The 20068-nt window shown below is 49.7% G+C and overlaps 2 protein-coding genes across 2 annotated transcripts in view; both read right to left on the bottom strand.

Moving 5' to 3' along the window:
* Nucleotides 1-3239: 3239 nt before the first annotated feature.
* Nucleotides 3240-20068, bottom strand: part of LOC125428827 (mamu class II histocompatibility antigen, DR alpha chain-like) — a 75877-nt gene continuing 59048 nt past the window's right edge. The window contains exon 5 of the transcript XR_007243873.1: nt 3240-3518. The gene's annotated coding sequence lies outside the window, so the exon portion shown is untranslated. The remainder of the gene's footprint in view (nt 3519-20068) is intronic.
* LOC125428908 (mamu class II histocompatibility antigen, DR alpha chain-like) lies at nt 3515-14773 on the bottom strand. Its single transcript, XM_048489617.1, has 5 exons — nt 14688-14773; nt 13440-13697; nt 9350-9628; nt 4945-5095; nt 3515-4358 (listed from the first exon to the last, which is right to left on the bottom strand). The coding sequence occupies exons 1-5, from the start codon at nt 14749-14751 to the stop codon at nt 4355-4357; spliced, it is 756 nt and encodes a 251-aa protein (XP_048345574.1). The 5' UTR covers nt 14752-14773; the 3' UTR covers nt 3515-4354.

Here is a 20068-nt window from a genome sequence, read left to right as displayed (position 1 = left end):
TCGGTTGTTATATCTCCACTCAACCACCCTCCTGTTCTCCCACCAAAAGTGTTAAAAGGCTTGTTTCAGGAGAGATGGGCACCTCAAGGTCGCAGGAGAGGAAGGTATGCCACATGCTCGTCCCCCCCCACACACACACACACACAAGGAGCATCCTGTGGTCAGGGGCTGGGAGACTTCCCAGGGTTGTGCCTAGTTATCTCTGACCAGTGTGAAGCTGTAAAGATCAAGAAGAAAGGAACAGGATGGAAAGGAAGAGACCCTTCCATATATCAGTCAGTGCGCGTATCAATCAACCGGCATCAAACAACACCCCTTTGAATACAGATCCCATTCAGGCCTTGGTCCTGACAGGCTGAGAGAGTTCTGGGAGAACGGTGGCCGGCCCAAAGTCACCCAGCAGGCTTCATGTGGAGGAGTTGGGGAAGCAAATCCAGTTCACCAGATAAGAGCCCACCACTCTTAACCACTAGGCCACGTCGGCTCTTTTCTTTCCTGTTTCAACTCCTTCCCACACGCTCAGCCACTTGCATGTGCTAAACCACACGTGTACTGGGGAGGGGGAGGCTATAGCAATGGGAAAGCTCTGCCCTTTGCACTAGCTCAGAGGCAGCCTTAGCAGGGGGACCCAAGGTGCTGGTTACATGACATGCTAAGGTTTGTAATTTGGGATGGCAGATATGCAGGTATACACGCATCATGCATGTAAGACCAGATGGGGTGTGTGTGTGTGTGTGTGTGAGAGAGAGAGAGAGAGAGAAAGAGAACACTACTTAGAGAAGCCCCCCCCCCCCCCCCCCCCAAGCTATTTGCAATGGAAGCTGAAGTTGTCTGTGGCAGGCAGAACTCATCCATATTCAAAGCCAGGCATTGAAAACTTTGTCACCAGCTCCAGGATGACCAAGGGAGTTGCAGGGCCAGAAATGAAGGGAATCGGAACATCCTTACCAGGGCTATGGCAACTCCATTTGCTGTTTCCAATGGAAGGTAAGATTGTCTGTCTGTGGGTGCCATCATTAAGCAGAAAGGAAGGCCAGGTCTCTCAAATCTGTCCACTCACTGCAGGACAATTGTGGCATTTGAACTGCCAAAAAAGGAAGGGGACGAAAACACCTTGGTCCACATTATTTCCAGATCTCCCCCATGCTATTTGTAATGAACGTTCAGTTTCCCTTTTGGCGACAGGCAGAGCTCATCAGAACATGGAGCCAGCCAGCGTTTGAAAATTGGGCACCAAGTTCACCATCAGGCCCAAGGAAAAGAAGGGACAACGAGACCGGTCTAATAGCATATTCAGATCTCTGTAACCGCAGCTACTGCTATTTGAAGAGGAAGCTGAGGTTGCAACACTGATTTCAGGATAATTATGGGACTTCCAAGGCCAAAAATGAAGGGACTCAGAACAGCTCAGGCTATTTCAAGACACACACACACACACACACACACACACACACACACACACCCCATGCTATTTGCAATAGATGCCAAGGGTATCTGTTTGGGATAGGCAGAGCTGATCTAAAAATATGAGTTTTAAAACTGGCCACCAGTTTAAGGATGATTGTAGGACATGGAAGGCTAAAGAATCAAGGGAATCAGAATATCCTAGCCTAAAGGAACAAAGTAAGCACTCTCTCCAGAGTCAAGGTTGTCTTCCAGCCTTATTACTAATAGTAGTATTTTGTCACTGAGTCACAGCTGGCCTCTGGCAACCCCACAGGATTTTGAAGATGTGGGGCACTGAGTGGGGTGGTTTGCCACAGCCTGTCTCTGTGTTATGCCACTGGGATTCCTCAGTGGTCGTGGCTAAGAGTGTAAGAGTGGCCTGAGGCCACCCACCAAGTTTTTGTGGCAGAGAAGCAGCAGCAGCAGCAGCATTTGGATTTATACCCCCACCTTTCTCTCCTGTAAGGAGACTCAAGGTGGCTTACGAATTCCCTTCCTCTCCCCACAACAGACACCCTGCAAGGTAGAGAGAGTTCTGAGAGAACGGTGACTAGCGGCGCTAGCCCAAGGTCAGCCAGCAGGAATGTAGGAGTGCAGAAACACATCTGGTTCACCAGATAAGCCTCTGCCACTCAGGCAGAGGAATCAAACCCAGCTCTCCAGATGAGAATCCACCTGCTCTTAACCACTACACCACGCTGGGGTTTCGAATCTGGGTCTCCCAGTCTGACACCTGAACTGCTACAACACACTGATTATCTTATTTCCAGCCTTATATACTCAATGACAGACGCATGTCTGCTGGCACACAGGAGATGAGGAAGGTCTGGCTACACCTTCGTGGCCCCTCCTATGTTTTTGGTTCTGCAACATCCATGCCGTAAAACAAAGCAACAAGACTCAGAAGCATTTGGACAATACAAGGATCCAATTTATTTCTGTTCCAGAAAAGTGATCATATGGAAATGCTGGAATGGGGTATTGCCATGGAGGGGCCTCACCCAGAGCATATTTATATAGCAAAATCACTCCCCAATTGCTTCCACAGTCTTAATCATAGAATCATGGAGTTGGAAGAGACCCCCAAGGGCCATCCAGTCCAACCCCCTGCCATGCAGGAACACACAATCAAAGCACCCCTGACAGGTGGCCATCCAGCCAGCATATTTATTTACTTATATTTATTCCCCACCCTTTACCTCAGTCTCATAAAAGTGTCAGGGGTGGGGGATTTGCTCTATAGGAAGCTTTAGGTTCATTCCGGAGACCACTGAAGGGGACCCCAAGCCATGATTATTATGGGATGAGGAGCTGTTGGTGCACCGTGAGCACCGTGCGAATTTTATGAGCACAAAATCTCCTGATGACTTCACCGCCTGCCCACACCTGGGTGGAGGGATCAGGTGGTTCTCTCCCTCGCTGGCAGTGACTTTCCCTGGAGATCTCTCCTGAGGGGGATTCATTTTCCACTGATCTCACCACTCCTGAGAGCCCTCAACAGCAAAGAAATTGAGCCGATGGAGCTCCTGTGAGTCATACTCCCAACTCAGAAAGTTTTCTCTAACTCCTATTAAATGAAAAAAGTTTTGGTCCGGTGGCCTCAGTGCAGATGCACACAAAAGAAGTAGAAGAAGAAGGAGAGTTTGGATTTATACCCCACCTTATACCCACCTTTCTCTCCTATAAGGAGACTCAAGGCAGCTTACAAGCTCCTTTCCCTTCCTCTCCCCACAACAGACACTTCGTTACGTAGGTGGGACTGAAAGAGTTCTGAGAGAACTGTGACTAGTCCAAGGTCACGCAGCAGGAGGTTCACCAGTTAAGCCTCCGCCACTCAGGTGGAGGAGTGGAGAATCAAACCTGGTTTTCCAGATTAGAATCCACCTGCTCTTAACCACTGCAGCACGCTGGCTCCCCAAGAATTCTACCAAGCTTCTGCCACAAATAAAACTTGATTGGTCTCAAAAGTGCGGCTGGAATCTGCTTCTTCAGGCCAACATGGCGACCCCCCTGAATTTATCCACTATATGCTTTTAACTGGACTTAGGTTGAAGGACTCCGGGAGGAGGAACCTGGTGGGCCGCTGCGAGTAGCAGAGAGCTGGACTAGATGGACTCTGGTCTGATCCAGCAGGCTCGTTCTTATGTTCTTATGAGATACAGCCCCTCCATCACTTTACCTCTATGCCAAGAAAAGATTCACCTGTATGACTTCTGCCTGTCAGGCTGCTGTTAACAGGAGAAGAGCCAGTCCAAAGGTGGCTCAGTCAGCTGTCCTTCTTCACTGACCACAAACAGGGAGATCTAAGACAATAGTGGGATGCTCTGGAGCATGGCAGGCTCTCTCCAAATACCTGACAGGGTAGAAATCGAGTGCCCAGTATACTCCAGGGTGTGGTTCCAAGCCGGTTCTTTCCAGAGATCCTCTGGACCCAGAAGTAGGCTGAGAGACAACACCCCCCACACACCCTTGGGCATGCAAAGAAAGGCAGTCCCTTGGGAAGAGATGCTGGAGCATCAGGAATGGAAACTGCTCTGGCTGTCAATGGTCACACAAGAGATAGGGGTCTCCCTTGATCAAAGCAAAAATATAAGGGATTTCTATGAGCCCACTGGGGGCTGGTGCTAGCAGCTCTTGGCGGGGGGTGGGGGGCAGATTGTCTGTCTCTGGGAAGGCATGGCTGTGTCGCGGGGCTATTCTACTTCTTTCCCCAGCTTTCCCCGTGCTGGGCCATTTCAGTGTGGGAGCCATATTGGTGGGAAGGGCCACATCAGAGGGTGTTGGGGGATCAGGAGAGTGCCCCCCCCAGGAGGAAAGGTTTTGCCAAGGAAGGAGGCACGAAGGATGCAAGTGGAGGAAGAGGCAGCCGCAGATCTCAGCAGGGAGGGAGCGGCACATCCGCCTTTGATTACCTGGAATGGAAGACGACAGGGCAGGTGAAATAGAATGTACCTGGCCAAAGACATTCCCCAAAGAGGAGCCTTCCAGAGCATCCCCTGCAGCCAGACCCCCACCCACTCCCCCACACACAAACATTTATATCCCCCTTCCTCTCCTGTAGGAGACTCAAAGGGGCTGACAATCTCCTTGCCCTTCCCCCCTCACAACAAACACCCTGTGAGGTGGGTGGGGCTGAGAGAGCTCCGAGAAGCTGTGACTAGCCCAAGGTCACCCAGCTGGCGTGTGGGGGAGTGCACAGGCTAATCTGAATTCCCCAGATAAGCCTCCACAGCTCAGGCGGCAGAGCGGGGAATCAAACCCGGTTCCTCCAGATCAGAGTGCACCTGCTCTTAGCCACTACGCCACTTCAAGCCCCTCCTCCAGCTATGACACAGAGATCTTCTTTCCTGCCCCACCCCTTCCTGTCCACCCTCCTCACCCATTTCTGGCACCCCTCAATAACAGGGAGGGTCCCCCACTCCCACCCATCAAGCTTGGCAGCCTGAGACATCCCCCCCTCCCCAGTCTTTGGGCCTGCTGGCTGCAGGCTGGACTCACATGGGCCTCCGGCGTACGTTGGCTGCATTCAACCGCCGGATCTTCATGATGAAGACGATGCCCACGATGATGCCCGTGATGCACACAACCAGGCCCAGGCCGCACACCACGTTCGCCTTTGTCTCTGGGAGGGGCTCAGCACTGTCGGCGTCTGAGAAAGGAAGGTGGGTCAGCAGAAGCAGGAAGTGGGGCTGGGCCCAGCTTCTCCTCCACTGTGATCCCCCCCCTTGGGTCTTGCATCTGACTCTTGCTGGCTCAGTTAAAACCTTGGAGTCCTTCTGGATCCAGCTTTACTACTGGAGAAGGAAGATAAATCAGCTGCAAAATAAAGTCTTCTTCTTCCCAATCAGCTGAGCTAGTAAGATGGCCAGTGTTTGTTTGTTTGTTTGCTGGGTTTCTGGCCCTCCCTTTCCTGACCCGTCAAGCTCAAGGCAGTTTACGGTGTGGGGGTCGGGCCCACTGCCGGGCCCACTTCCCTTCTCAGGGTCCCAGTTTAAAATACATAATTACAGTTATTATTATCAGATTTACCAACTTTAAAAGATCTTGACGGTGCCAAAACATGTACGGGACCAATGATGGTGGTGATATAAGAGGGGGAACAGAGAAGGGGGGAAAAAAACAGCTAGAACTTAATATAAAGGGAATAACAATTTTAAAAAACCTTAGGGAAAACAGAGAAGGAAAAGAATGGGAGAGGGAGGGAGGAAAGCCGGAGGGAAACCACTGCTCTCCTCAGACATAGACCTGGAGGAACAGCTCTCTCTTAGACCCTGAGGAACTGGAGCAAATGTCTGGAACACGGACACTGTTGCTGTTTCAACTACTTTGCCCAGAAACGAAAGACTGGGCACTGGGTAAAAGCTGGTGGGATCCCAAGATGGCGTCTCTAAGAGTGGCCTTCACAACCTTGCTACAGCTGACCTAACCACCTAGATCCACTCCACAGCAAAGCTGAGACTGGACTACTGTAATTCACTGTACACTGGGCTCTCCTCAGACACAATTCAGCTCCAGTTGGTGCAGAATGCCATAGTGTGGCTATTATCATTATTATTATGGTAGATTTTACAGCTGCCAGACATACTTGATTCAGAAAGATCCAACCAAAGGAGCAACACCTGGAAACTACAGGCTGCCAAACATACTTGATTCAGAAAGATCCAGCCAAAGGAGCAACACCTGGAAACTACAGGCCAATAACATGTTTACCCACGATGCTCAAACTGCTCACTGGCATAATAGCAGATAACATCCGTGGACTACTTTGGGAAGCAAAATAGCATCCTGCCAGTGGAGCAAAAGGGAACAACAAAAGAAGGGGAGCAGAAAGGGCACACAAAGAAGTTCAACTCCTGATAGATAAAAAATGATAATGGAGAACTGCAAGAATCGAAGAACGAATTTGCATATGGGTCTGGATCGATTACAAGAAGGCATTTGACTCACTGCCCATAAAGGTTGGATCATGAAATGCCTGGAAACAATTGGCATCAGTAAAAATATTCGAAAGTATTCACTGAAAAAGCGATCGGCACAGTGGAAAACTGAACTGACAGCCGGAAATGCAAACTTCGGAACAGCCAACATGAAGCAAGGCCTTTTCCAAGGTGTTCCACTATCAGTTTTACCCTTTATCATTGCCATGATCCCACTAACAGTAATTTTAAAGAAAACAAAGTTGGGCTATCAAATGGCCAAAGACTCAGAAAAAATCTCACATTTGATGTACATGGATGACTTGAATCTGTATGGGAAATCAGACACAGAAATCCAGTCACTAGTAAACGCAGTCCGAATATTCAGCACAGACATTTCGATGGAGTTTGGCCTGGAAAAGGGCGCTACTGTGGCAATAAAGAGGGGCAAGATCACCGAGAGTGATGGGATTGAAATGCCTGATGGCCAACTCATCAAGTGCAACCAAGAGGCAGCTAATAAATACCTGGGCATTTTGCAGCTGGATAACATCAAGCACGGGCAAGTGAAGACTGTTGTCAGCAGACAGTACACCCAGAGGGTCAGGAAAATTTTGAAATCTAAATTAAACGGCGGGAATTCCATCAAGGCCATCAACACCTGGACCATACCCATCATCAGGTACACTGCGGGAATCATCAACTGGACACAGACTGAGTTGAAAGCATTGGATAGAAAAACTCGGAAGCTTATGACAATGCACCATGCCTTACACCCACGCCATGATACTGATAGATTTTACCTTCCCCGGAGATCTGGTGGCAGGGGCTTACTGCAAGTACAGCAAACAGTGCAAGAGGAGAAGCATGCACTGGCTGATTATGTGAAGGAAAGTCAAGAACAGACATTTGCTGCAGACCCAGAAAACCAAACAAGAATACAGAAAAAAATGTGTTTAAAATGAGGACCGAAAGCTGGCACAACAAAAAAGCACTGCATGGCCAATTTCTGGAGAAGATCAAAGACAAGGTGGATAACGAAAAGACCTGGCTGTGGTTAACAACTGGAACTCTGAAAAAGGAAACTGAATCCCTGATTTTAGCCGCTTAAGAGCAAGCCATTAGAACAAATTCAATCAAGGCCAAAATCGAAAAATCCTCAGATGATGCAAAATGCAGATTGTGCAGAGAAGCTGATGAAACTGTAGATCATGTCCTCAGCTGCTGCAAAAAGATTGCCCAGACTGAATACAAAGAGAGACACAACTCAGTGGCCAAGATGATCCACTGGAATTTATGCAAGAATGACAACATAAGAACAGCTAATAACTGGTGGGAACATTGTCCAGAGAAAGTAATGGAAAATGAGAAGGTCAAGATCCTGTGGGACTTTCGAATCCAAACGGACAAAGTGTTGAAACACAATACACCAGACATCACCGTGATCGAGGACAAGAAAAAACGAGCTTCAGCGTCTATGGCACAAACCAGCTGAGGTCATTGCAGTGGTAGTCGGCACGCTGGGCGCCATCCCAAAAACACTAGGGCAGCACTTGAAACATCTTTGAATTGACAAAATTAACATCTGTTAAATTCAGCTACCTGCTAGGATCCGACTTAATACTACCGATACACTGGCTAACTCTCAGCTCCCCCCTGTGTACTAAATTGTAATGAAGGCCAACAACCAGCTAAAGATCTGCAGGAAATCTGTGTAATGTAATAATAATAATAATAATAATAATAATAATAATAATAATAATAACAACAACAATAATAATAATAACACAACAATACACAATAATAATAACAACATCTGTCAGTATTCAGAAGGTGCAGCCCAAGCTGGGATCGGAATGAATACTACGCCGATACACTACAACTTCCTAGGCCTCTGGGTGAGGCTCAAATTGTAATGAAGGCCAACAACCAGCTAAAGATCTGGCAGCTGTGAAATCTACAATAATAATAATAATAATAATAATAATAATAATAATAATAATAATAACAATAATAACAATAATAACAATAATAACAATAATAACAATAATAATAACAACATCTGTCAAATTCAGAGGCAATACAACAGGATCATACCGAATACTACGTATTACATTCCCTAGGCCTCCGATTGGGGCTTCGAGAAATGTAATGAAGGCCAACAACCAGCTAAAGATCTGGCAGCTGTGAAATCTACCACCACCACCACCACCACCACCACCACCACCACCACCACCACCACCATCATCATCATCATCATCATCATCATCATCATCATCATCATCATCACCACCACCACCACCACCACCACCACCACCACCACCACCACCACCATCATCATCATCATCATCATCATCATCATCATCATCATCATCATCATCATCATCATCATCATCATCATCATCATCATCATCTGTTATTAATGGAATGGCCTGTCTGAGAAGGCTTCCTACAAACAATGCAAAAACTGAATACTAAATGGTCCACAGACTTGCTTGGATAAATGATTGGTACTGTAGTGTCTACTCTGAATAGCTGACTGCAAATGGGATCCTATTTGACGTAGTTTCTGTACAGCTTAAAGTGTCGTGTGAATACTTCTGCTCTGCTTCCGTTCTTTCTGGTTGGATCCAGACTTCTACTTTCCTAAGTGCTGACTCACTGTGTGTAATCTGCCTTGAATCTCTGTGAGAAGGTTGGAATGTAAATAAAATAAACAAACAAATAAAATCCTTCCCCCTTTTGACCTCAAAAACCCTCAAGAACTATGATCCCAGAGCCTCTTCCCCCAAGTTGCTGGTTTCTTCTACCTTCAAGTAAAGGGAATTGCCCCTACCCCGGACTGTTCTACCTGGAGGACTTGACCTTCTTTATTGCTCCTGCTCCACATGTGGGAGTCACCAAGTGATGCTTTTGTGGTCCACTGAGGACCCCTCCCCCCATGCCCACTGGCCCTGATTGCTACCTCCCGCGGTCCCGCTCCTTACTCCACTCCTTGGTGAGGGGCTGGGCCAGGCCCCAGTGCTCCACGCGGCAGTAGTAGATGTCCTCGGCATTGGGGATGAAGGCCAGGTAGGAGAACCTGCGGAAGGAGTTGTCCGTGTTGGGGAAGAAGTCCGTCTCATCCGCAGGCTTCACCACCTCCCCGTTCTTCACCCAGGTCAGGTTGATTGCCGCGGGAAAGAAGCCATCCGCCAGGCAGATGAGAAGGTTGGGCTCCCCCAGGACCGCTGAGTTCTTCGGGTACAGCGTCACCTTTGGGGGGACTAGGTGAGGGGTGGGGGGGGAGACAGAGAAGAATTTGCGTTGGAGGTCTGGATCCTACCTCAAGAGCCCCCAAAGGATTCTAGAGTGGAATCTGTGCCCACTAAAGGGGAAGGAAGGACACCCCACTCCTTCCATGGACATTTGAAGACATTTCAATGCGTGGACGGGCCCTGTCTGGACCCTCCTGGCACAGGACGAGCTCTAGAGAACCACCAGCCCGACAGCAAGAGGGGCAACAGGCAGCCTCCTCTGGGGAGGATCTCTCAGGAGAATGGGAAGAGGGAAGGAGACTTATGATCATTTGGGGCAGAGGGGGAAAAGAGGGGTGGGGAATCCCATCCTTTGACAGGGAGACTCTGTCAGCCATTAGTTGGCCCTGAGTGCTGAAAGCCATACTGGGATTACAGCCAGGTGTCAGCCTAGGATCAGGGAGCCCCGGGTTTGAGTCGTGCCCCCTGCCATGGAAGTGTGCTGGGCTGTCCTGCAGATATGTGGGTCCGAAGGGCAGAGAGCTCACGAGGACATGTGGGGTCACATGCCCTCGGTGCATGCCAGCTGGTCATGGGCGGGCGGAAAATCACTCCCCACACCCCTCCCCTCAGCCCGCCCCGCCAGGCTGCCCCTTCAGTCGGCTAAGGTAAGTGGGGGATGGGAGGCAGCGGGGCATCCAGGCAGAGACCTTCCCGCCACTTAAAAAGGCCAGGAGGACCCTCAGGGGTCCCAGCAGAGGCCTTCCTGCCCTCCCCCCCCCAGCAAACCCCAGAACCAAGATCAAATTAATTCAAATTAATAGTATGGATGTGAAAGTGTATGGATGTGAAAGTTGGACAAGGAAGAAAGTAGTTTCCTGTGACGTGTGGTTTTGCAGGAGAGTTCTACAGATACCATATGGACAGCTCAAAAGGCAAATCAGTGGGTTCTAGATAAATCAATCCTGAGCTGTCTCTAGGAGCTAAAATGACTGAGGCTATTTTAGTTTGGCCACTAAGTTGTGAGAAGACAAAGATCACTGGAAAAAAACAATAATCCCAGGAAAAGTCAAAAGCAGCAGGAAAAGAAGAGGACCCAACATGAGATGGATCGACCCTATAAAGGAAACTGTGGCCCTGTCATGCCCCCAGAGAAGCTCTTATTGTTTTCTTATTAAGTCTCAGCTGCCCCTATAGTTATAATGGGTTTAGTTCTTTTGTATAGTGTTCCAAGGGAGGGAATTTTAGTTAGACCCTGTCCCTTTAAGAAATTTCCCTAGAGGCAGTCTTCCTTTATTACCCAGCAATGCCCCTGTTTAGCTCAGTCAGTCTAGGGTGCCAAGGGAGCTGGAAGGCTGCAATATCTGTTACGTCTACGGTGCATAGATGAGGACATAAAGTTATAGTCAGACTCTGGGAGCAGTTAGGGTCTCAATTCTTTTAGCAATAAACCTTTTGTTTTGAACGGTTACACCTTTCCTTGTGAGCCTCCCACTCTATTCTGGCCGAGTACAGGGCACCCTAGAACTGTTTTACTTGGGGAACAGAACAGGTCCTTTGTTTGCAAGAGTGAGGCTGTTCACAGTAGGATGTTTGGGAGGGCGTTGATTCATAGGGTCACCGTGATTCAGAAGGGACTTTACCCCTTCCTGCTCTTCAGCCTATCCTTAGATATGTGGGTGTGAAGGGGAGCCTTGCAGGTCCCAGGAGCCTTCTTAAGCCTGTGAGTTCATGTTAGTAAATGCCTTATGTTGTCAGTGTTAAAATTCAATGCAACTACTGCGTAAAACATGACTTGAAATTTGTCCTGTCCTGTCCTGTCCCTCCCTCCTTTCCTTCCTGGCTCTGTGCTGTGTTTCCAATGCTGGGGGGGGAACGCAATTGGGGGTGCTGGATATAACACCATAAAACGTTTTCACAGCAGTAATAAAACATTTTGAAAGCATTTTAAGTCACATGACACTTAAAACACTTTAAAGTGTTATACCAGTTGTTAAACATTTTGAAAACACGTTGAAAATGTTGTCAATTTTTTTTACTTCTGCTGTTTGGCATGGAACATTGTTGTGTTTAGATTTGTGAGTTGGGGCATGTTCTATAACAGTGATGGTGAACCTTTTTGAGACCGAGTGCCCAAACTGCAACCCAAAACCCACCTATCTATTGCAAAGTGCCAACATGGCAATTTAACCTGAATACTGAGGTTTTAGTTTTTTAAAAAATGGTTGGGTCCGAGGTGTGCATTACTTGGGAGTAAGCTTGGTGGTGGTAGTTGGCTTTGCTTTGAAGCAACCATGCAACTCTTCGAACGGGTGAATCACGACCCTAGGAGGGTTTACTCAGAAGCAAGACCCATTGCCAGAAACCGAGCTTACTCCCAGGTAAAGGATCGCACTTTAGTTCTTTGCATGAAAATCAGTGGAGTTTAACAGTGCTTAACAGGGTTACCTATACTGCTTCCCCAAAACTAGGTCTTAGGTTTAATGCTAATAATCTAGCCCAGCATGGGGGGGCGATTCCCCCCACATGACGAACTCTATTTGTGCGTGCCCACAGAGAGGACTGAGTGTCACCTCTGGCACCCGTGCCATAGGTTCGCCATCACTGTTCTATAATGGTTACCTGGTGCAAAAAATCGTTCTTTGGTCGTGGGGGGGGGGGAGGGCAACTGCCCATATTGGGGGGACGGGACTAAGATTTGGTCTGGGCTCCATTTTTCCTAGCTACGGCTGGTCCCAGGTCATTCTCAGCCTAGCCTACCTCAAAAGGATGTTCTGAGGATAGAAATTTACGTCAGCCACCCCGGACTGCCACTGGCAACCAAGGGAATGAAGAAGAAGAGGAGCTTCGGGATTGAAAATCTCTGTAAGACAATTCAAGGTGTCCCAAGATTCATGTATTTACAAAGCCTTACAAGCTCCGTTCCCTTCCTCTCTCCACAACAGACACCTGAGGTAGGTGGGGCTGAGAGAGTTCTGAAGAACTGTGACTAGCCCAAGGTCACCCAGCAGGAATGTAGGAGTGCGGAAACACACCTGGTTCACCAGATAAACCTCTGCCACTCGGGTGGAGGAGTGGGGAATCAAACCTGGTTCTCCAAATTAGAATCCACCTGCTCTTCACCACTACACCACGATGGCCCATCTGTCTGGGCTTTCTGGATAGTCCTCAGGAGAGGGTGCCACTTGAGACAGGATGGTTAGAAGCAACTTTGTGTAACCCATGCCATTTTAGCATTTGTTCTTTGTTTGGATGTTAGGGCCCAGGGGATAAGAGCTCACTGAGCATGTGCAGTTGGTCAGCTTGCTTCCTTATTACCAACTGCAAGAGCTCCACCCTCCTGAGTTTTTTTTAACGGGCTCAAGTTGAGGAAAGGCCTGCAGCAGACCAGATGAGAGGAAGAAGTCCTGCTTTATTAATAGTTTGGACCTTCTTGCTGTCCTTTATCTATTGGGCACTGTTAGTGGTGGTGACTGTTCTGAGTGCTTTTTTTCTTTAAAAAAGCACTGAAGATTTTGTACAATTGAGTTGTGCTGTCTGTATATACATATATATGTTCACTATTATTTATCCCTAAATGATAGAAATTGTTAATTTGTTCGTGCAATTTCATATCTGTTTGCCTGTCAAGCCACAGGGTGCTGTCATTATATTAATTTCTGAGGTCTCCAATGGAGATTGATGTGGCCAAAGACAAGTCGGATCTGGGGGCACCTCGAGAACCGGACAGAAACCAGGATTTGGGGAATGAATTCCCCACATACCGCCTGGCCCTTTCTCAGCTGGGGGCTGGGGGCGTAGGGGAAGGGGCCAGGGGGCTTCTGCCCTATGGGGGGGATACCGTTCTGGGCCGGGGTGTTGTTGGAGCGGCGCATGAGGATGTCCAGGTTGGAGCGCAGCACGGCCATGCCCGCCAGCGAGGCGGCGACGGGGAAGCCGCCGAAGTGCTCGAACTCGGGCAGCCTCCGGACGACCTCCCGGCGCTCCTGGTCCACGTGGAATTTCTCCTCGCGGTCTATGTCGTAGGCGTCCTCGCCGGGGCCCCTCTCCGGGCCCAGCCCCCGCTGCACGAAGGAGAACTGCGCCAGCATCTTCTCCGCTACCGGCCCGGGAAAGAGGGAGGAGGACACGCGTCAGGCAAGAGTCCCCCTGCCCCGTCCCCACGTGCCAGGTGGTCTGCGAGAAGGGAGCGACCCCTCCGAAGGCGCCCGAGCGAAGCCCCCGCCCCTCCCTTCCCCTGCAGACCCCCAAGCTTCATCCTGAGGGGGTGGGACGAAGGAAGCCTTGTTCCCCCCAACTCATAAGCGAATCTCCCCCGCCCGCCCCCCTGCGCGCCGGGGGAGGGATCCGGATCGCTGCCCTGCCCCCCTCCAGAGGAAGAGGAGGCCGAGGAAGGCAGCAGCGCTCTCCTGCTTGGGGGCAAAGAGAGACCATCGTGTGCCTCGACCTTGACAGGCAGGCAGCAGCGACATATCCCCACCCCACCCCCGGTTTGTGGGGCGCCGCGCCTCCTTTCTCAAGTCGGAGGAGAAACAGCCTTGAGCCAGCTCTCCCATGAGGGGCGGGGGGGGGGGGAACGGACGGACTGGCGTCTGGGATTCAACTTCGGGACCGACGGACAGCCCTCCCTCGTCCCGGTAAATAGAGACGGGCGGGAGGGGGGAGTCCAAAATGGGGCCAGGGAGCGGGATGACACTGACAGGGCTTATTTCCTTACTCGCCCTTAAACTTTTCAGATCTTTGGTTCTCCAACTTCTCCTTCCTCTTAAACACGGACGGAGGGAGCTCTGGTAGGAGAAGGGGGGCGCTTTGGGAACCCCCGGACTGGGGCTGAGCCCGGCGCCAGCACCAGCAGGAGGGCGGCAGAGGAGGAGGAGGGAGTAGGGGCCCCCACCCACTCCTTCTCAGAGGACTCCCCGCATTCAAAGCAGATAATCTGTCGTCCCCCACCCCTCCCTTTGCTGCCCTTTCGTGTGCTTCTGAGTTCCCAACAATTCCCCCCACCCCGAGAGAGCCGTTCACCCCGGGCCCAAAAGGACAGCGGGGGCTTCCCGCCTCCCTCCAGCTCTGCAACCGGTCTGTCTCTTACCGTGCGCCCCCAGGAGGAACAGCAGCAGCAGCAGCCCCCACAGGTGCCCCACCAGGCCCCCCATTCCTGCCGCCCTTTCAGACGGCCACAGGACAGCTATGAGGGAGCCGCGGGGCAGAGACGCCGGATCAAGTCCTGGCCGTGGGCGGGGCAGCCAATGAGAAAAGGCCTGGCCGATGACCTGGCAGTTGCCAGGAAGGGGAGCCCCAGAAAGCTTCGGGAGCCGCAGATAGACGGAACTCCCGGCGACTGGAGCCCAGAAGCGAGCGTGAAAGAGGCCTGGCCGCCCCCTCTGCCTGCGCGGCCCCCTCGGACCCTGCCGGGCAGGGGCTGCAGGGCCGCCCCTCCCCTTGCAGAAGCCGGATCCTCTGCCCCCCACCCTCCGAGGCTGGTCCTGGCTGGACGGAGGCTCCCCAAGGAGCAGCCAGGGCGGGGCGCAACTAAAAGGTGGTTTGACGGAGGGACTGCAGGAGTGAAACAAGCACGGCATTGACAGCAACGGCTGACCCCGGGGGGTGGGGGGAGCGCTGGTTCTGGGGGCCCCAGTCTGCAAGTACCAGGCAGAGCCCCCACCCCGGCCGTGCTCCCATCTGGCCCCTCGGGGTCCCGTAGCCTGCCGGAGGGATCCCGCAGTCAGATGGAGAGAGACCCCCTGGGCGAATCTGCTTGGGAGGGGCCTCCCTCCAGTCCTCCCCCCGGAATAGAGGAAGACCCCCGGAAGAGAGTTTTTAACAAAACTGAGTGAAGCTGAGGACGAGGAGGGTCGTTTGAGATGAAGTCGGATCCAGATGATTTCAAACGAATCCTCATTAAGTCATATGATTTTTTGATTGCAATGAAATGAAACCACCATAAAACTATAGACCACGTCTTAGTCTACAGGCAGCACCAAAACAATCACACATCCCACATTCCCTGGCAACGCAGTGCCACAAAAACCTGCTTGAAACACATGGATCCCCATGATTTTTGCACTTGATCACCCCCAAATCACCACCACATCACAGATCAAGCCCTTTGCCACATGTCTGCATAAAACAATCACGCATCCCACACTCCGTGGCGCCACAGTGGCCCAAAAACCTGCTTGAAAAACATGGACCCTCATGGGTCTGCCTGGTTTTTGCTCTAAGTCTCCCTAAAATCACCAGCATATCACAGCTCATGTCTGTCCATTAGCCATGAATCAGCCATTCTGGCCGTTGGTAGGGGCGGAATGGTGGGATCATGTTAGGATGGTTACCTGTCAACATTCATGTGGCCTGCTGGCCTACTTTGTGTCCAAATTCAACGTGCAGATCTTTAAAGTCCCAAATGACTCCATGCTTCTCTGCGAATCTAATTGGAAATCAGTCCATTCAGATGAGGGCAGAGGGCAGCTGAGACTGTAAAAGAGTTGGAGCATAGGAAAGGCGAAGGACACTGGAACTCTCCACTCTACAGCACAGATGGTTGAGGGAAGTCATGAAATGTGGTTATAACATTAAGCAAGGGGTTGCAGTGGTATATGGAGACGGCATATTTTCTGGATGGATTCAACAAGTGATGAAACTGTGGGATTCACTGCCAAAGCAACATTTTCTGCTCACACGGGGCGCCTTCCGAGATCACATACAACCTGTGTTGTGCAGCCTGCGCTGGCTCCCAGTTGAATTCCGAATCATCTTCAAGGTTTGGGTTTTGACCTTCAACGCCTTTATCGCACGGCACTGGAACCCTCACCTTCAACCGGGACCACATTACCCCATATGTTTCAACTTCGGCCTCTGGCCGCCATGAGGAGGCCAATCTACTGGAGAATCCCCTGGCCCCTCAATGATGCTGGGCTGGCAGCTCCACTCGGGCCATTGTGGGCTCCTTACCAGCTCTGGCTCCTGTCTGGTGGGAACACTTTCCCTCCAACTGCTGTCCTGGGCTCCCTGCAGGACCTTGGGGATTTCCTCAGGGCCTGTAAGACCTAGAGATTGTCATTCCACCTGGCGCTCTTTGGAGAAACCAGTCAGCTGAGTGTGCCCCCCCTCAGGTTGAAGGTCCCAATATTAGTGGGACCCATTATTAAGATCTATGGGTCCCCCATACCATTGGGACCCATTACCCCCCTCCTCCCTCTAAGAGGATTAGGTTCAGGTGGGACGCCATCTTGGGATATTATGACTGCTGTTTTTATTATAATTATGGATGTTTATGATGATTTTATATGATTTTATGTTGTACACCGCCCAGAGCCCCTCGGGGATGGGGCAGTATATTAAATAAATAAATAAATAAATAAATAAATAAATAAATAAATAAATAAATAAATAAATAAATAAAAAATCATTTTTAAAAACTAAAAACGCAAGATAATAACACTGTTGATAGCCAATCTGGACCCTTTCTGGGGTGAAAATCCACTTGGCTCTGTCCAATTTCTTTGAACACTTGACACGAACTCTGAAAAGTGTTCACATGTGTGACAGCGACCACGGGCACCATGCTGTGAATATCTGACTTTTTGGATGGCTCATCGTATTGGTTACATGACATCATACTGTGTGATCTGCCTTGAGTCTCTCTGAGAAAGGCACGCTGTGAGTACATCCCATGTGTGCTGGCTTTTCTGTACACACTGGGGGCTACTCACGGTGTGTGAGAGAAGGAGGACCTGGATGAACCAGTGTATTTCTCCAGGATTCCTTGTGTTCCTCCTGTATATTTTCATTGCCATTGTTGTTTTAAACTATGTACGTTTTTTCGATTAAAGAACAGAGAAGATCTGAGAATTCATCTGGCATTTCCTGGACCGTCTTTGTTCTAGACTGCTCTACTTGTGTCCATATGCATTGAGAACAAAACTAGGAAGGCTCCAGGACCCAAGCAGAGAGCCAGTGTGGTGTAGTGGTTAAGAGATGGTGCACTCTAATCTGGAGGATGCGGGTTTGATTCCCCACTCTGCGACTGGAGCCATGGAGGCTTTTCTCTTGAACTAGATTAGCTTGTGCACTCCAACACCCGCCAGCTGGGTGACCTTGGGCTGGTCACAGTTCTTTGGAGCTCTCTCAGCCCCACCCACCTCACAGGGTGTTTGTTGTGAGGGAGGAAGGGAAAGGAGTTTGTAAGCCACCTTCAGTCACCTTACAGGACAGAAAGGGGGGGATATAAATCCAACTCTTCCTCTTTTTCTACACAAAGACTGTCCAGGAAATGGCAGAGGAATTCTGAAATCTCCTCTAATCTTTATCTGTGCTGTATGGGTGGGAGTGGGCCTGTTGGTGAGTTTGGTCACATATGAGGGTAGACGCACATGTTATTGAGATCACCACCAGAGGTGAATCTCTGCCTTGCTAGATAAGCACCATGTGGGCTCATGAAAATGTGGGCTCATGAAAAATGAAATAAATAAATAAATAAATAAATAAATCAAGCTAGTATTTGGATGCAAAGCTGTTCTTTGCTTTCTTCCATGTACACCCTTACTATTAGTAAGTAAACTGTGTTATATAAAACCATCAACTGTCTCATGGTCTCTTATTCCACTAATGAACTAAACATTAAGTTAAATAACCCAACAAGAAGCCACCTGAATATAACACTCTTGCTGCCCTCAATCATTACTGTTTTATAGGCTATGCAAAACTGAGATAAATCCCACAAGGCCCTGGTCTAACTAGACATAGTACTCCACTAGGCCAATGTCAGGGTTGAGAAAGACCTGGTTTGGTTGTGTACAGTCGGAAAGACTTCAAGTCAGGATCTTCCACTTGGTTGTCACATGTAGAGTAGAACGATGTTGGGAAAAGTAGTCACATGTAGAGTATGTAGTTTCATAGATATGATGGTCTGATTAAAGGTAATACCAGATACAGCTGGACACCTGTAGCATGCTGGTGACAACTCAGCCCAGACTTCTCAACCAACAGGGCAAAAGGGTGCATACAGATATTAAATAACATCAGAGGGAGGATTGCTCCTCGCAGAATCCCACACAACCCAGCATATTGCGGTGACATTCTTTTTTCTAATGCTACCTTCTTTGCATGATCTTGAGGAAATGAGCACAGTCAATGTAAGGCTGTATCACAAATTAAGCTACGTAAAGGCAGAGAGGTTGAGATTGAGTATGTTAAATGCTTTACTTAGATCTAATCACACCAGCAGGTCTGACCCAATTTGACCAGGTAAAAATTGAACAGTGGTGGGATTCTAATAATTTAACAACCGAATCATGCCCCTGCCATGCGCCCACCCTGCCGCCACTTTGGCGCCTGTGATTTGGTGGTGATTATGGGGGGACCAAGAGAAAAAAGCAGGCGGATCCATGTTTTCCAAAAAGTTTATGGGCCACTGCAGCCCCACGGAGCGTGGGAGGAAGGCTTGTCCTGTTCAGGCACGTGTCAAAGGGTTTGATCTGTGATGTGGTTGTGGTTTGGAGTGACCAAGGGAAAAAACCAGGCAGACCCATCAGGATCCATGTTTTTCAAGCAGGTTTTTGTGGCACTGTGGCGCCACGGGGCGTGGGATGCGTGATTGTTTTGGTGCTGCCTGTAGACTAAGACGTGCTCTACAGTTTCATGGTGGTTTCATTTCATTCCTATGGAAAAATCATACGAATTCATGAGGATCCGTTTGAAACCAGCAGCCCCAGCGTTGTTCTGATGGCACCTGAGAGAAAGGCGGATGGCAGGGTCAAAAATAGTATCCCCCTAGATTTTGGGGGGAAAAATCAGGAGGCGCCGCCTGCTGAACAGCCCCGTCCCAAAGAGAGAGGACCAGCTGGACGCTTGAACTGGGGCTGGGCGGGGCACTTTGAGAGCAGTTCGCCTAGGACAGTGGTGGCAAACCTATGGCACGGGTGCCAGAGGTGGCACTCAGAGTCCTTTCTGTGGGCACACGTGCACAGAGTTCATTGTGGGGGGGGCGGAAAATCACCCCCCACACACACATATCTAGGCTAGCCTGGGCATGAACCTTTACCTGGGAGTAAGCTCAGTTTCTGGCAATGGGGCTTGCTTCTGAGTAAACCCTCCTAGGGTAGTGATTAATCCATTCGAAGTGTTGCACAGTTGCTTCACCAAGCTTACTCCCGAGTAACGTGTGCCTCGGAGCCAACCGTTTTTTCTAAACTAAAACCTCAGTATTCAGGTTAAATTTGAGATAAATAAGTGGGTTTTGGGTTGCAATTTGGGCACTCGGTCTAGAAAAGGTTTGCCATCACTGGTCTAGGAGAAAGAATGGGGGGGACAGAGATCCTATAATCCCCCCCCCCCCCTTCAAGTGCCTGCTCTCTTGCATACACACACACCACACACATTCTTTTCTCCTATAAATGCTATGGGTTTAAAAAACAATCAGTTCAAAGTGGAGCTGTTGCTGGTGTTTCTGCCCGGAGACTGATGACGCTG

The sequence above is a fragment of the Sphaerodactylus townsendi genome, linkage group LG03, assembly GCF_021028975.2.
Source record: "Sphaerodactylus townsendi isolate TG3544 linkage group LG03, MPM_Stown_v2.3, whole genome shotgun sequence".
NCBI lineage: Eukaryota > Metazoa > Chordata > Lepidosauria > Squamata > Sphaerodactylidae > Sphaerodactylus > Sphaerodactylus townsendi.
Note: the sequence above shows the minus strand (reverse complement) of the source record. Positions and strands in the feature narration are given on the sequence as shown.

Excerpts from the sequence above, each read along its gene's own strand:
- LOC125428908 (XM_048489617.1), bottom strand. The coding sequence starts at position 14,751 with ATGGGGGGCCTGGTGGGGCACCTGTGGGGGCTGCTGCTGCTGCTGTTC. Across the intron at positions 9,629-13,439 it reads CAACACCCCGGCCCAGAACG|TCCCCCCAAAGGTGACGCTG; the intron begins GTATCCCCCCCA and ends CCCCTCACCTAG. Across the intron at positions 5,096-9,349 it reads GCCCCTCACCAAGGAGTGGA|ACGCCGACAGTGCTGAGCCC; the intron begins GTAAGGAGCGGG and ends TTCCTTTCTCAG.